Genomic DNA, 17,574 nt, shown 5'->3' on the forward strand with positions numbered 1-17,574 from the left:
GTAGCCACCCTTTGCCTTGATGACAGCTTTGCACACTTGGCATTCTTTCAACCAGCTTCACCTGGAATCCTTTTCCAACAGTCTTGAAGGAGTTCCCACATATGCTGAGCACTTTCTGGATGCTTTTCCTTCGCTCTGCGTTCCAACTCATCCCAAATCATCTCAATTGGGTTGAGGTCGGGTGATTTTGGAGGCCAGGTCATCTGATGCAGCACTCCATCACTCTCCTTCTTGGTCAAATAGCCCTTACACAGCCTGGAGTGTGTTGGGTTATTGTCATGTTGAAAAACAAATGATTGTCGGGATGGCATATCACTGCAGAATGCTGTGGTAGCCATGCTGGTTAATTGTGCCTTGAATTCTAAATAAATGGCAGACCGTGTCACCAGCAAAGCAGCCCCACACCATCACACCACCTCCATGCTTCACTGTGGGAAATACACATGCAGAGATCACCCGTTCACCTACTCTGCGTCTCACAAAGACATGGCAGTTGGAACCAAAAATCTCAAATTTGGACTCATCAGACCAAAGGACAGATTTACACTGGTCTAATGTCCATTGCTCGTGTTTCTTGGCCCAAGCAAGTCTCTTCTTATTGGTGTCCTTTAGTAGTGGTTTCTTTGCAGCAATTCGACCATGAAGGCCTGATTCACGTAGTCTCCTCTGAACATTTGATGTTGAGATGTGTCTGTTATTTATTTGCGTTGTAATTTGAGATGCAGTTAACTCTAATGAACTTATCCTCTGCAGCAGAGTTAACTCCGAGTCTTCCTTTCCTGTGGCAGTCCTCATGAGAGCCAGTTTCATCATAGTACTTGATGGTTTTTGCGACTGTACTTAGTTTTTGAAAGTTGTTGAAATTTTCCAGATTGACTGACCTTCATGTCTTAAAGTAATGATGGACTGTCGTTTCTCTTTGCTTATTTGAGCTCTTCTTGCCATAATATGGACTTGGTCTTTTACCAAATAGTATATCACCCCTACCTTGTCACAACACAACTGATTGGCTCAAATGAATTAAGAAGGAAAGAAATTCCACAAATTAACTTTTTTAGTAAGGCACACCTATTAATTGAAATGCATTCCAGGTGACTACCTCATGAAGGTGGTTGAGAGAATGCCAAGAGTGTGCAAAGCTGTCATCAAGGCAACGGGTGACTACTTTGAAGAATCTCAAATATAAAAAAATATTTTGTTATACACTTTTTTGGTTACTACATGATTTCATATGTGTTATTTCATAGTTTTCATGTCTTCACTATTATTCTACATTGTCTAAAATAGTAAAAAAATAAAGAAAACCCCTTGAGTGAGTAGATGCGTCCAAACTTTTGACTGGTACAGTATGTACAGATACAGGAGAGCCTTATTTTTAACATTACACTGAAGTGAATAACATAACTCTTCTACCCTTGTATCTGTGACTGTGTCACGACTGCTTGTCCCCTGTACAGGCGACCATGCTGACAGAGAGGTACAAACAGGGGAAGCTACACGCCTACAAGCTCATCTGTAAGATCATGAAGAGGAGGCAGGACGTTTCGCCCAACTCAGATTTCCTCACACACTTCTACAACATCATGCACTGTGGCCTTATGCACGTCGACCAGGTGTGTGTGTTTTCGTGCGTATGTGTGTTTCTGAGAGAGAGAGAGGAAGACAGAGAGAGTGTGTTGGCTGCAGTTATCACTACCCTCTGTTAAATACTGTTCCCCTGTGTTTCTCAGGACATAGTGAACACCATCATTAAGCACTGTTCTCCTCGGTTCTTCTCCATCGGGCTGCCTGGAGCCACCATGCTTATCCTGGATTTCATCATCGCAGCCAGCAGAGTCACAGCCTGCTCCTCCCTCAATGTGAGAACAACACTGCTGCAATTCACTATCTCTCTGATTATGATCGTAATGCACTGGAATAGCTGTCTGTTAGGACTGACTGACTTATTGGCTGACTGATTATTGGCTGACTTACTGACTGATGTTTATTCTCATAAGTGCAGATTCACTTTACATTTTGAGATGTTTTAATTTTCCCCTCATTTTGAATCAGAAAATGTGCTTCGATATACTGTACACTTACTTCTGGATGCACCACACAACACCTCCCCCAGTACAGTTAAATGATCTGTTTCAACACTGTAGTCTTCTGAGTTTACCCCCCTGTTTGTCTCTCTGTCAGGCCCCACGGGTGGAGGCTCAGATCCTGCTGGGCTCTCTGGTGTGTTTCCCTAACCTATATGAGGAGCTGCCTGCCCTACACCCCACCACCGCTGACGTGGTCATGACCAAGTTCAGAGACGTTAAGGTAACCGTCCTCATGTGGAGTGGTTGGTTAACTCTACATTTTCAACCTGCTTTATTCTATTGCTTCAACCTGTAGGAACCGCTCCACGTTTGGGTATTGAACATTTATTGATTGCCCCTATTGCTTTTTGATTGTTTTATATATTTTTAAATACGTGGTATTTTGTGTGATTTTATTGAACAGATGGTTAGAGAGAGGGTTGTATTGGAAAGATAGAAGGGGGACACAGTGTGTCAAATGGCAGTGGGATTTGAGGTTATTACCCACATTCACACCGGTATTAATATACTGGAGATGGTGGCACCAACCACGAGACCACTATTAACCACGAGACCACTAGTGACCACTAGACCATTAGTAACCACGAGTGCCCACTAGACCATTAGTAACCACTAGACCATGAGTGACCACTAGTAACCACAAGACCATTAGTGACCACTAGTAACCACTAGTAACCACTAGACCATTAGTGACTACTAGTAACCACTAGACCGTTAGTGACTACTAGTAACCATTAGTAACCACTAGACCATTAGTGACTACGAGTAACCACTAGTAACCATTAGACCACTAGTAACCATTAGACCACAAGTAACCACGAGACCATTAGTAACCATTAGGCCACTAAAAACCATTATACCACTAGACCACTAGTAACCATTAGACCACTAGTAACCATTAGACCACGAAAAACCATTAGACCACTAGTAACCATTAGACCACTAGTAACCATTAGACCACTAGTAACCATTAGACCACTAGTAACCATTAGACCACTAGTAACCATTAGACCACTAGTAACCATTAGACCACTAAAAACCATTAGACCACTAGTAACCATTAGACCACTAGTGACTACTAGACCATTAGTAACCACGAGACCATTAGTAACCACTAGTGACCACTAGACCATTAGTGACCACTAGTAACCACTAGACCATTAGTAACCACGAGACCATGAGTGACCACTAGTAACCACTAGTAACCACTAGACCATTAGTGACCACTAGTAACCACTAGACCATTAGTAACCACGAGACCATGAGTGACCACTAGTAACCACTAGTAACCACTAGACCATTAGTGACTACTAGTAACCACTAGACCATTAGTAACCACTAGACCATTAGTGACCACAAGTAACCACAAGACCATTAGTGACTACTAGTAACCACTAGACCATTAGTAACCACTTGACCACTAGACCGTTAGTGACTACTAGTAAGTATTAGTAACCACTATACCATTAGTGACTACTGGCAAGCACTAGACCACTAGTAACCATTAGAACACGTAACTATTAGTAACCATTAGACCACTTGATAACTAGTAACCATTAGACCACTGGTAACCATTAGAACACTAGTAACTATTAGTAACCATTAGACCACTAGTAACTATTAGTAACCATTAGAACACTAGTAACTATTAGTAACCATTAGAACACTAGTAACTATTAGTAACCATTAGAATACTAGTAACTATTAGTAACCATTAGACCACTAGTAACCATTAGACCACTAGACCATTAGTAACCATTAGACCACTTGATAACTAGTAACCATTAGACCACTGGTAACCATTAGACCACTAGTAACTATTAGTAACCATTAGAACACTAGTAACTATTAGTAACCATTAGAACACTAGTAACTATTAGTAACCATTAGAACACTAGTAACTATTAGTAACCATTAGACCACTAAAAACCATTAGACCACAAGTAACCATTAGACCACTAGACCATTACTAGTAACCACAAGACCATTAGTAACCACTAGACCATTAGTGACCACTAGTAACCACTAGACCATTAGTGACTACTAGTAACCACTAGACCGTTAGTGACTACTCATAACCATTACTAACCACTAGACCATTAGTGACTACTGGTAACCACTAGTAACCATTAGAACACTGGTAACTATTAGTAACCACGAGACCATTAGTAACCATTAGACCACTAGTAACCATTAGACCACTAGTAACCATTAGACCACTAGACCATTAGTAACCATTAGACCACTTGATAACTAGTAACCATTAGACCACTAGACCATTACTAGTAACCACAAGACCATTAGTAACCACTAGACCATTAGTGACCACTAGTAACCACTAGACCGTTAGTGACTACTCATAACCATTAGTAACCACTAGACCATTAGTGACTACTGGTAACCACTAGTAACCATTAGAACACTAGTAACCATTAGACCACTAGACCATTAGTAACCATTAGACCACTTGATAACTAGTAACCATTAGACCACTGGTAACCATTAGAACACTAGTAACTATTAGTAACCATTAGACCACTAAAAAACATTAGACCACAAGTAACCATTAGACCACTGGTAACCATTAGACCACTAGTAACCATTAGACCATTAGTAACCACAAGACCATTAGTAACCACTAGACCATTAGTGACCACTAGTAACCACTAGACCATTAGTGACTACTAGTAACCACTAGTAACCACTAGACCGTTGGTGACTACTAGTAACCACTAGTAACCATTAGAACACTGGTAACTATTAGTAACCACGAGACCATTAGTAGCCATTAGACCACTAGTAGCCATTAGACCACTAGTAACCATTAGACCACTAGACCACTAGTAACCATTAGACCACTAGTAACCATTAGACCAGTATTAACCATTAGACCACAATTAACCACTAGACCATTAGTAACCATTAGACCACTAAAAACCATAAGACAACTTGATCACTAGTAACCATTATACCACTAGTATCCACTAGACCACTAGTAACCACTAGACCACTGGTAACCATTAGACCACTAGTAACCATTAGACCACTTGACCATTAATAACCATTAGACCACTAGTATCCACTAGACCACTGGTAACCATTAGACCACTAGTAACCATTAGACCACTAGTAACCACTAGACCACTGGTAACCATTAGACCACTAGTAACCATTAGACCACTTGACCATTAATAACCATTAGACCACTGGTAACCATTAGACCACTAGTAACCATTAGACCACTTGACCATTAATAACCATTAGACCACTAGTAACCATTAGTCCACTAGTAACCATTAGACCACTAGTAACCATTAGACCATTAATAACCATTAGTCCACTGGTAACCATTAGACCACTGGTAACCATTAGACCACTTGACCACTGGTAACCATTAGACCATTAATAACCATTAGACCACTGGTAACCATTAGACCACTTGACCACTGGTATCCATTAGACCATTAATAACCATTAGACCACTGGTAACCATTAGACCACATGACCACTGGTATCCATTAGACCATTAATAACCATTAGACCACTGGTAACCATTAGACCACTGGTAACCATTAGACCACTTGACCACTGGTAACCATTAGACCACTAAAAACCGTTAGACCACTAGTAACCATTAGACCACCCATGCCACCTATTTGATGTTGTATCAAACCCACATTAAACCCAATTACCTTTTAATTTCTTCCCCCTGTGGTACTGAGGGAGCAGTAGTGCTAGGTTATCTAACTCTCTAGTGGGTCATCAGCTATGTCACAATAGCCCATTCACAGGATCTTGTTGTTATTGTGTCGCATGTTGTTGATTGCTGGTTAAAGAGCTAATTTCATGCATGAGTGTTCCATATTTGGACAGAGAATTTCACAATATGGCATTTGATAGCCTGGGTCTGGCTGTGAATGACAAAACACCGGTTGATTCAGCCAGTTGGGAGTCTGTTTTGTGTGTGTGCGCGGGGGTGCGTGTGTGTTTTAGCAGCACACCTGTTGTTCAATGGAGAATAAAACAGGCTGATGGGTGCATTAATCTCTCAATCAGTTAATTATTGATTGATTGATTGATCATTTATTGATAGACCCTGTCCTTCGTTTCAGGAACACATCATCAAACACATCCTGAGTTCAGCCATAGATGAGCCTTCAGCCCCAGCCAGGTATGAAGACCAAACAACCAACCAACCAACCAACCAACCAACCAACCAACCAACCATCCCCACCAATTAACCACCCACCCCACCAACCAACCACCCCCACCAACAAACCACAACCACCCATCCCCACAAACCAAACAACCAAATGGTACCCTATTCCCGACATAGTGCACTACTTCTGACCAGCGCCCTGTATAGAGAATAAGGTACCATAAAGGACACAATCTTTGCCTGTCCCTGACTGGAGGAAGACATCTGCCAAGTAGAAGATTATTGTAAGAAAAATGAGGCGAGGGAATGGGGAGGAGGGTGTCACTGTATGGGCTCTGGTGACTAATATAAGCTGGTTATGCTGTCGCCTTCCCTGTGTATTGTCCCTGTTAGTCTCATTTAATATCACACTGACATTGGTGTTGTTAGTTGATTATGCATTTATGTATGTGTATTTGTGTTTATTGGTTACCAACTGTGACTCAAAATAGTAAAGCTATTTATAATGGGCTAATGTGTGTCATTTGTGTGTCCGTTAAATAAAAAACAGCCCAATGGAAAATGAACAGGAGTTGTGTTATGTTGTGTTTGGCCCTGTCAGGTGTGTGGCCCTGTGCAGTCTGGGTATCTGGCTGTGTGAGGAGTTGGTCCACGGCACCCAGCATCCTCAGATCAAAGAAGCCCTCAATGTCATCTGTGTCACTCTAAAGGTAACTAGCTATATATTATATAGTAATATGCCACTTCTGCTAAATGGAATATATTGTTAACAATGCCCATGCCCTGCATGCCTCACATGAGGAGCTGTCATTTTCAGCCATCTACTTCCTATGTTTGAGCTGCAAAATTCACGAGTCACTTAAAGCGTACTGAATTGATTGTGTTCATTTTACTCCTGTGACTCTTTCATGATCTTAATTGTGCCTGTCGTTTTTTCCTGCTAACGTTGCAACCATTTTTGTAATGACCTGTCAAACATGGCTGAATTGGGCATCTATAACGGCGCTAAATCTTCATCTGGGATATAACGCATCACCTTGACACTTGCATCACAAGAAAGAGAAGAAAGATTTATTTTATTTTGATGGTGTTCATTTTGGGGGTAATAGAAAAAAGTTATAATTTAATACAGTTGAAATGTTTACAAATTAGATATGCTGAAATGAAAGAAACTTCTGAAAATGAACACTCAGATTAATGGTGATATAATGTCTGATTAGTATTTATAGATAAGTGCACATATCATTTCTTTATTTTAACATATTGTTTTTACAAAATACCTGATAATATTACAAAATGTATGTATGACTGCATTCTAAGAAAAATTACATTTTAAAATAAATTGAATACCTGAATTCCCACCAAAATGTTCTGTGCCAGTAAAATGTTTTCTGTGCTATAATTTAGTCAATATAAGATGGATGAAAAAAATTGGCAGCTTCATTAAATAGTACCCGCAAAACACCAGTCTCAATGTCAGCAGTGAAGAGGTGACTCCTGGATAGTTCCTCTGTCCAGTGTCTGTGTTCTTTTGCCCATCTTAATCTTTTATTTTTATTATCCAGTCTAAGATATGGCTTTTTCTTTGCAAAAAAAAAGGCAGCATCCCAGAGTCGCCTTTTCACTGTTGATGTTGAGACTGGTGTTTTGCGGGTACTAATTCATGTAGCTGCCAGTTGAGGACTTGTGAGGCGTCTGTTTCTCAAACTAGACACTCTAATGTACTTGTTGCTCAGTTGTGCACCGGGGCCTCCCACTCCTATTTCTATTCAGGTTAGAGACAGATTGCGCTGTTCTGTGAAGAGAGTAGTACACCGCTTTGTATGAGATCTTCAGTTTCTTGGCAATTTCTCGCATGGAATAGCCTTAGAGGTCGACCGATTCATCGGAATGGCCGATTAATTGGGGCCGATTTCAAGTTTTCATAACAATCGGAAATCTGTATTTTTGGGTGCCGATTTCCGATTATAAAAAAAAATATATATATATATATTTTTACATTTACATTTACATTTAAGTCATTTAGCAAACACTCTTATCCAGAGCGACTTACAAATTGGTGCGTTCACCTTATGACATCCAGTGGAGCAGCCACTTTACAATAGTGCATCTAAATCTTTTAAGGGGGGGTGAGAAGGATTACTTTATCCTATCCTAGGTATTCCTTAAAGAGGTGGGGTTTCAGGTGTCTCCGGAAGGTGGTGATTGACTCCGCTGTCCTGGCGTCGTTTTTTTGTTTTTTTAACTAGGCGAGTCAGTTAAGAACACATTCTTATTTTCAATGACTGCCTAGGAACTGTGGGTTAACTGCCTTGTTCAGGGGCAGAACGACAGATTTTCACCTTGTCAGCTCAGGGGTTCCAATCTTGCAACCGCACAATTAACTAGTCCAACGCTCTAACCATTGCACTCCACGAGTATGTCATCCGTTAGATAAAATATGCCATCCGTTAGATAAAATACCGAACGGTTCCGTATTTCACTGAAATAATAAACGTTTTGTTTTCAAAATGATAGTTGACCAGATTCGATCGTATTAATGACCAAAGGCTCGTATTTCTGTGTGTTATTATGTTATAATTAAGTCTGATTTGATAGAGCAGTCTGACTGAGCAGCAGCAGGCCCATAATCATTCATTCAAACAGCACTTTCGTGTGTTTTGCCAGCAGCTCTTCGCAAGCACAGCGCTGTTTATGACCAGCGACTTAAGCTCTAGTCTGTAGAGGGGAAGCCTAACTGGAGAAGCGGCCACAGACTGCAGGTCGCTTCGGGTAGGCGCAGGCCGTAGTTGACAGAGAGCGCAATGTAACGGAACACAAATGTGTTTATGACTTTAATGTAACCCTCCCAATCCACTGCATTGAGACCCCGTCCCGAGAACGCATGTCCATGATCTAATGTACCTTGTAAATAGGTGCTCTCGACAAGGACGGGAGGGGGGAGGGAGACGAAGAAAGGGCTTAACACAGTGCATGGAAGACAGGATGGAAGAAAGCTTAACACAGGAGACCCTGGGAGACACGGAACGGACCAAGAACCCGTCAACTTACGGGTACAGGACTCTTAATCCCTGGCGGCTTAGTCTCTGAAAGAGAAAGGATCAATGGAAATGGTCTAGAGCAGTAACAGAAACAAGAGTTTATTTAAGACCAAACAGGGAATAACAGAAATCCTCTAGAATGGAGACTTGGGAAATAACTGGAGAAGCGGCCACAGACTGCAGGTCGCTTCGGGTAGGCGCAGGCCGTAGTTGACAGAGACACCTGCTCACGCAGCATCTGATGAAGGCAAAAACACGACAGGACAGGGCGATACACAATCACAGCAAAAACACGACAGGACAGGGCGAAACGCAATCACAGCATGGTGAATACTAAACAGGGAACCGACGGGACAGGAACGGAACACAAAGGAATAAATAGGGACTCTAATCAGGGGAAAGGATCGGGAACAGGTGTGGGAAGACTAAATGATGATTAGGGGAATAGGAACAGCTGGGAGCAGGAACGGAACGATAGAGAGAAGAGAGAGCGAGAGAGTGAGAGAGGGAGGGGGAGAGAGAGGGATAGAAGGAGGGAAAGAACCAAATAAGACCAGCAGAGGGAAACGAATAGAATGGGGAGCACAGGGACAAGACATGATAATAAATGACAAACATGACACTATCAGCCTAATGGCTGGTGTAACCAATGTGAAATGGCTAGCTAGTTAGCTGGGTGTGCGCTAATACTGTTTCAAACGTCACTCGCTTTTAGATTTGGAGTAGTTATTCCCCTTGCGCTGCAAGGGCCACGGCTTTTGTGGAGCGATGGGTAACGATGTTTCGAGTGTGGCTGTTGTCGATGTGTTCCTGGTTCGAGCCCAGTTAGGGGCGAGGAAGGGTACGGAAGCTATACTGTTACACTGGCAATACTATAGTGCCTATAAGAACATCCAATTGTCAAAGGTATATGAAATACAAATGGTATAGAGAGAAATAGTCCTATAAATACTATATTAACTACAACCTAAAACCTCTTACCTTGGAATATTGAACTCTCATGTTAAAAGGAACCACCAACTTTCATATGTTCTCATGTTCTGTGCAAGGAACTTAAACGTTAGCTTTTTTACATGGCACATATTACTTTCTTCTCCAACACTTTGTTTTTGCATTATTTAAACCAAATTGAACATGTTTCATTATTTATTTGAGGCTAAATTGATTTTATTGATGTTTGATATTAAGTTAAAATAAGTGTTAATTCAGTATTGTTGTAATTGTCATTATTACATGTTTTTTTAAATCGTCCGATTAATCGGTATCGGTTTTTTTGGGTCCTCCAATAATCGGTATCGGCGTTGAATAATCATAATCGGTCGACCTCTAGCCTTTATTTCTCAGAACAAGAATAGACTGACAAGTTTCAGAAGAAAGTTCTTTGTTTCTAGCCATTTTGAGCCTGTAATCGAACCCACAAATGCTGATGATCCAGATACTGAACTAGTCTAAGGAGGCCAGTTGTAATGCTTCTTTTAATCAGCACAATAGTTTTCAGCTGTGTTAACATAAAGGGTTTTCTAATGCTCAGTTAGTCTTTTAAAATGATAAACTTGGATTAGCTAACACAACTTGCCATTGGAACACAGGAGTGATGGTTGTTGATAATTGGCCTCTGTACACCTATATAGATATTCCATTTTAAATCAGCCATTTCTAGCTACAATAGTCATTTGCAACATTAACAATGTCTACACTGTATTTCTGATCAATTTGATGTTATTTAAAAAATGTGCTTTTCTTTCAAAAACAAGGACATTCCTAAGTGACCCCAAACCTTTGAACGGTAGTGTATATGTGATCCCTGGGAATGGGAATTGAACCCACAACTCTGGTGTTATTGAGTCATCTGCCATGCACAGTGATTAGAATTTTGAAATGTGTTGCCTTGCCTTCATCACTTGCCATGGGAATTGTACTGTAGCAGTCCCTGGTTAGCAGTAGCACAGAAGCAGTATCTCCCAGTATTTAGCCCTGGTCTGTGTGTTGTTGACTGGCACAGTTACAGCAGTGTCAGTCTACTTGGAGTGGGAGAAAGATGTTCTGCACTGAGTTGCCAGAAGAAGCTTACAGACAGTACCGGCTGGTTTGGTCTGGCCCACCACACACAACTCCAACCCAGCCAAATCTGGCCTGACTGTCAACATTTTGGCCTCTGTGTGCTCTCCATTCTGCTCAGACAGAAGGCGAAGGCTAATCCCATGAAGAATACATCCAACACCCACCTCAAGGAATTGTTATTTTTCAGTCTTCTGAAATAAGGGTGCTTGTCAACTGACCCCCCCCCCTTCTTTAACTCCTCTCCATATTGTTATCCAATCAAATGGGATGGCTGGTGATCCGGACCATTGTTTTGTGTGTGCCTTGGCCCTGGCCTGCTGCTCTGGAAAGCACTCTGCACTTTTCCTGAGGCAAGGTCACAGTGAGAGGAGGGAGGGTGGGAGGAGGAGGTGGTGGGTGGTCTCCCTGAGCCCCTTACATTTTTCTCATTTACATTTACATTTAAGTCTCAATTGCGTGCGTGTTTGTGTCTCTTTGTTTTTCAGTTTCCAAATAAAACTGTCGCGCTGGTGGCCTCCGACATTCTGCACTTGCTCATAAACTATGTCGATGACCTTCATAAATTCCCCCTCGACACTCCAAAGAAAATAGTTGAGGTAAATTGGCATGTCCATTTTAATAATGACGTATGTCAACTCTTCTTGGAGTTTTTCAAGAGTATCCTTTTGGAATGACAGTGACATATTAACTCTTGTTTCAGATCCTCATAGCGACTATCACTCACCTGCTTCCCACTACAGAATCCTCGCCTCATGAACTGGACAAGAGGGTATGTCACTTCTCCTCATACACAACTCTCCTAGTCACATGGAGAGTTGGTGATAATACATGATCACAACTGTTGCTTTTCTATTTACAGTATGCCAGCCTGACATGTGTCTTGCAGAAGCTCAATGAAGAAAATGTTCCTCATCATAATACAGTATTTTGTTCTCTGCTTTATTTATGAAATCAAACTGTGCTTTCCTATCCCTAGAAATCAAACTTTTGCTTTCCTATCCCTAGTTGGTGGTGTCTCTGCTGTTGTGCCTGCTGGACTGGGTGATGGCTCTGCCTCCTAAAACTTTGCTGCAGCCTGTCCAAACCCTCAGCCCCGGCAAGGAGAAGCCAGACAAGTCTGTCCTCAGCTGTATCTACAAGGTATGCCCAGTAGAACCGTTGCCCATACTTTTGTAGTAGTAGTAGCTTTGTGAATAGTAGCTTTATGTAGTAGCTTTGTGAATTGATATACTTCAAGACAGTATTTGATGCCGACATATCCGTCTTTACTTTGCTTAGTATTGACCAAAGCATTCAGTGGAGTGTGGAACCTGACCCATGGAGTAGCACTTATTTTGTGTTTAGTGTTCTTTCATTTCCTAATGGAGTTCAGGACTGGGGGGGCTCCTTCCTAATGCATGCTACAGCTGGCACTGAGCACACCCAGACTCACTCACTCCCTCAGTTGTCAGCACTCAATCACAGCATCCTCTTTTCCCATTACCACCCTTTCTCTCTCTCTCTCCACGGAAACGCACTGTGACGGGATCAGCAGATCATTCAATTACTTATTTCCGATAAGGATTCCACCTCTCAAGTTTCTTTCTACAGTCATGTGAAATAGTGCAGTAGTGTTCATTGATTGTTTTCTTGGTTCCCCCCCCCCCCCCCCCCCAGGTGCTGCATGGCTGTGTGTATGGGGCCCAGAACTTCAACAGCCCTAGGTATTTCCCCATGAACCTGTCAGACCTGACCAGTCCAGACTACGACCCCTTCCTGCTACTGGAGAGTCTGAAGGAACCAGAGCCCCTCCACTCCCCTGACTCAGAACGCTCCTCCAAACTACAGCCTGTCACTGAGGGTAAGAACATAACTCCCTCTTCTCCTCCTCTTCCTCTGTCTTAATCTCTACCTCACCCCTACTCGGATTCCTTCTCCTATGGACTGGATGTGATGTGAATGCAGCTAGGCTCCTATGTGTCCTGTGTTAGATTCAGAGTAGCCAGGGGACACCTGCAGCTTCTTCCAGCATGGGATAATGACTAATCTTTGGAGCACTTTGTGAGGCATGTTTCTTTCCTTAGCAACTAACTCCCCTTTTCCCTCCGGTCCTCGATCTATCAATTTATTTGTTCATTTCATTCCTTTCCTTTTCTTTTGGGGTATCAGAGTAAAGATGGAGGGAGGGAGAGATTTAACCTTAATTTACATAGGTTTGTCTCATTGAGATAAAAAATGCTTTTGCCTTAAAGGCCCCCCTAGATTTTATTGGAGAGAGAGTGAGAGAGAAACCTGTCCTCCTGTCCTGTCAATAGTCGCATTCCTTTTCCCTGTAATGGCTCACTCAGGGTTTATGTAGCTCTGTGGGGCTGTAATTATGCTTATTGGAAAGAGATGGTTGGTAAAACACTGAGTGTCATGGCATCAGATTGTTCTCTGCGTGGTGCCACCCAGAAATGTAAAAAGAGTCTCCATTGGAATCATTGATGTATCTAGCGTTGTAACTGGTGTCTGGCATTGTTGTTACTGGTGTCTGGCGTTGTTGTTACTGGTGTCTGGCGTTGTTGTTACTGGTGTCTGGCTTTGTTGTAACTGGTGTCTGGCGTTGTTGTAACTGGTGTCTGGTGTTGTTGTTACTGATGTCTGGCGTTGTTGTAACTGGTGTCTGGCGTTGTTGTTACTGGTGTCTGGCATTGTTGTAACTGGTGTCTGGCGTTGTTGTTACTGGTGGCTGGCGTTGTTGTTACTGGTGTCTTGCGTTGTTGTAACTGGTGTCTGGCGTTGTTGTAACTGGTGTCTGGCGTTGTTGTTACTGGTGTCTGGCGTGGTTGTTACTGGTGTCTGGCGTTGTTGTAACTGGTGTCTGGCGTTGTTATTACTGATGTCGGGTGTTGTAACTGGTGTCTGGCGTTGTTGTTACTGGTGTCTGGCGTTGTTGTAACTGGTGTCTGGCGTTGTTGTTACTGGTGTCTGGCGTTGTTGTAACTGGTGTCTGGCGTTGTTATTACTGGTGTCTGGCGTTGTTATTACTGGTGTCTGGTGTTGTTGTTACTGGTGTCTGGCGTTGTTATTACTGGTGTCTGGTGTTGTAACTGGTGTCTGGTGTTGTTGTAACTGGTGTCTGGCGTTGTTGTTACTGGTGTCTGGCGTTGTTGTAACTGGTGTCTGGCGTTGTTATTACTGGTGTTTGGCGTTGTTGTTACTGGTGTCTGGCGTTGTTGTTACTGGTGTCTGGCGTTGTTGCTACTGGTGTCTGGCGTTGTTGTTACTGGTGTCTGGCGTTGTTGTAACTGGTGTCTGGCGTTGTTGTAACTGGTGTCTGGCGTTGTTGTTACTGGTGTCTGGCGTGGTTGTTACTGGTGTCTGGCGTTGTTATTACTGGTGTTTGGCGTTGTTGTTACTGGTGTCTGGCGTTGTTGTTACTGGTGTCTGGCGTTGTTGCTACTGGTGTCTGGCGTTGTTGTTACTGGTGTCTGGCGTTGTTGTAACTGGTGTCTGGCGTTGTTGTTACTGGTGTCTGGCGTTGTTGTAACTGGTGTCTGCCGTTGTTGTAACTGGTGTCTGGCGTTGTTGTAACTGGTGTCTGGCGTTGTTGTTACTGGTGTCTGGTGTTGTTGTAACTGGTGTCTGGCGTTGTTGTAACTGGTGTCTGCCGTTGTTGTAACTGGTGTCTGGCGTTGTTGTAACTGGTGTCTGGCGTTGTTGTAACTGGTGTCTGGTGCTGTTGTTACTGGTATCTAGCATTTTACTTTTGATTGGCTAGATTCCCTCATCCCTTTACCCTCTGTTGGAGGGTAACACTAGAAATAACTGGTCCCACTGGGTTGAGCTGATACCCACATGTTATCTACTGACTGACTGGCTGGCTGGCTTTTTCTATCTTTTCTCCTGTTTATTGGAACTGGTCTTGAGAAATGCTGCACTGTCAACATTAAATAGTGTCCATTATATCCCCTTGTTCTTGTTTTAGAGCTCTTCATCTCTTTATCTCCTTATTATTTATCTCTTCCTCTCCCCCTGTAGTGCGGAGCCGTATCCAGCACGGTCTGATCTCCATCGCTGCCAGGACAGTCATCACCCACCTGGTCAACCACCTTGGGCACTACCCCATGTCTGGAGGCCCTGCTACCCTGACCAGCCAGGTGTGTGAGAACATGGACAACCCCTACAGCGATAGCCCTGACCTGGCCCCAGAGCTCTTTGATGGGCCCAACCTACAGTTCTTTGTCCTGAATGGCACCACCCTCCTATCCTGTCTGCAGGTCCGTGCTGAGGACGGTGTGCCTGGTGGAGGAATGTCTGCAGGCCTCACCACCACCAGTGCCTGTGTGAGGGTTATCGTCCGAGACATCTCCGGAAAACACTCGTGGGATTCGGCTGTGCTGTACGGGCCACCTCACTGTGGTGTTCCCAATCAGCCCCTGCACCTCTACAGTAACACACCAACAGAGAGAATGACTACAGAGGGGGAGAAGAACTGGGTTGGAGACCCTATAGAGAAGGAAGAAGAGGAGAGGGAAGAGGGGGCAGCACCAGAGGAGGAGGTGGTGGTGTTGGTGCTGGGAGAGGAGGAGCAGGGGGAGGCTGTGGAGGAGGAAGGAGAGGAAGAAAAGGAGGAAGTGGAAGGTGTGTTGGAGCTCATGGCCCCGCAAGCTAAGCGTGTGTGTCGTGAGGCGGTCCCGTCCTGGAACTCCATGCGAGAAGAAGATGCTCTAGATGAGATGCTGCAGTACCTGGGTTACTCCAGCCCCGAGTGCCTTCAGCGTGCCGGAGGCCCCCTTAACATCCCCGCCCCATCCCCTGTCTGCGTGTCGGAGAAGCAGGAGAACGACGTGATCAACGCCATCCTGAAGCAGTGTGCAGAGGAGAGGGACTTTGCGGTGCACAGGGGGAAGGGGCTGAACATGAGAGCCGTGGAGCAAGGGGAGCCAGGGCCTCAGAGGCCTCAGTCAGCCTTCTACTACTGCAGGCTGCTACTCAACATCCTGGGCATGAACTCCTGGGAGAAGAGGTGAGAGAGACACACCACACCACAAACCAGGGTCCTGTTCAGTGGGGCACACAACAGGAGAAAACCTTTTGAAACTGGGTGGTACAGTGCCTTCAGAAAGTATTCATACCTATTGACTTATTCCATATTTTGTTGCGTTACAGCCTAACTTCAAAATCTATTAAATAGATGTTATTCTCACCCATCTAAACACAATACCTCATAATGCCTTAGTGAAAACATGTTTTTAGAAATGTTTGCACATTTATTGAAAATGAAATGCAGAAATATCACATTTACATACTGTAAGTATTCACACCACTGAGTCAATACAAGTCAGAATCAACTTTTGCAGCGATTACAGCTGTGAGTTTTTCTGGGTAAGTCTAAGAGCTGTCCACCCCTGGATTGTGCAACATTTGCCCATTATTGTTTTCAAAATTCTTCAAGTTCTGTCAAGTTGGTTGTCAATCATTGCCATATATTTTCAAGACGATTTTTAATTCAATACTGTAACTAGGCCACTCAGGAACATTGAATCTAGTCTTGATAAGCAACTCCAGTGTATATTTGGCCTTGCATTTTAGGTTATTGTTCTGCTGGAAGGTAATTCTGTCTCCCAGTGTCTGTTGGAAAGCAGACTGTCCTTAAAAAACTCCTTGGTCCTTGCCAATGACGAGCATTCCCATAACATGATGCATCCACCACAATGCTTGAAAATATGAAGAGAGGTACTTCGTGATGTGTTTTATTAGATTGCCTGGTTAAACATAAAGCTTTGTATTCAGGACATTTTTTTTACAGTTTTACTTTAGTGCAAACAGGATGCATGTTTAGGAATATATATATGCTGTACAGGCTTCCTTCTTTTCACTCTGTCATTTAGGTTAGTATTGTGGAGTAACTATAATGTTGTTGATCCATCCTCAGTTTTCTCCAATCGCAGCCATTAAACTCAGTAACTTTTCTAAAGTTACTATTGCCTCATGGTGAAATCCCTGAGCGGTTTCCTTCCTCTCCAGCAACTGAGTTAGGAAGGACAAATGAATACAGTGCATTCAGAAAGTTTTCAGACCCCTTCCCCTTTTCCACATTTTGATACGTTGCAGCCTTATTCTAAAATGGATTAAATAAATAAAAATCTATCTACACACAATACCCCATAATGACTATGCGAAAACAGGTTTTTAGAAATCTTTGCAAAAATATTTTAAATAAAAAACAGGAATTCAATATTTACAAAAGTATTCAGACCCT

General features: G+C 43.0%; 1 protein-coding gene across 5 annotated transcripts in view; it reads left to right on the top strand.

The window, feature by feature from the left end:
* Positions 1–17,574, top strand: part of ralgapa1 (Ral GTPase activating protein catalytic subunit alpha 1) — a 124,127-nt gene that overhangs the window by 43,900 nt on the left and 62,653 nt on the right. For all 5 annotated transcript variants that reach the window (XM_046367160.1, XM_046367156.1, XM_046367159.1 and 2 more), the window contains 10 exons: positions 1,458–1,613; positions 1,731–1,859; positions 2,182–2,307; positions 6,200–6,258; positions 6,848–6,956; positions 11,834–11,944; positions 12,049–12,117; positions 12,354–12,488; positions 13,005–13,188; positions 15,351–16,338. In XM_046367160.1, the coding sequence (XP_046223116.1) occupies positions 1,458–1,613; positions 1,731–1,859; positions 2,182–2,307; positions 6,200–6,258; positions 6,848–6,956; positions 11,834–11,944; positions 12,049–12,117; positions 12,354–12,488; positions 13,005–13,188; positions 15,351–16,338 (2,066 nt within the window). The remainder of the gene's footprint in view (positions 1–1,457; positions 1,614–1,730; positions 1,860–2,181; positions 2,308–6,199; positions 6,259–6,847; positions 6,957–11,833; positions 11,945–12,048; positions 12,118–12,353; positions 12,489–13,004; positions 13,189–15,350; positions 16,339–17,574) is intronic.

This window comes from Oncorhynchus gorbuscha, linkage group LG10 (assembly GCF_021184085.1).
Source record: "Oncorhynchus gorbuscha isolate QuinsamMale2020 ecotype Even-year linkage group LG10, OgorEven_v1.0, whole genome shotgun sequence".
Taxonomy (NCBI): Eukaryota; Metazoa; Chordata; class Actinopteri; order Salmoniformes; family Salmonidae; genus Oncorhynchus; species Oncorhynchus gorbuscha.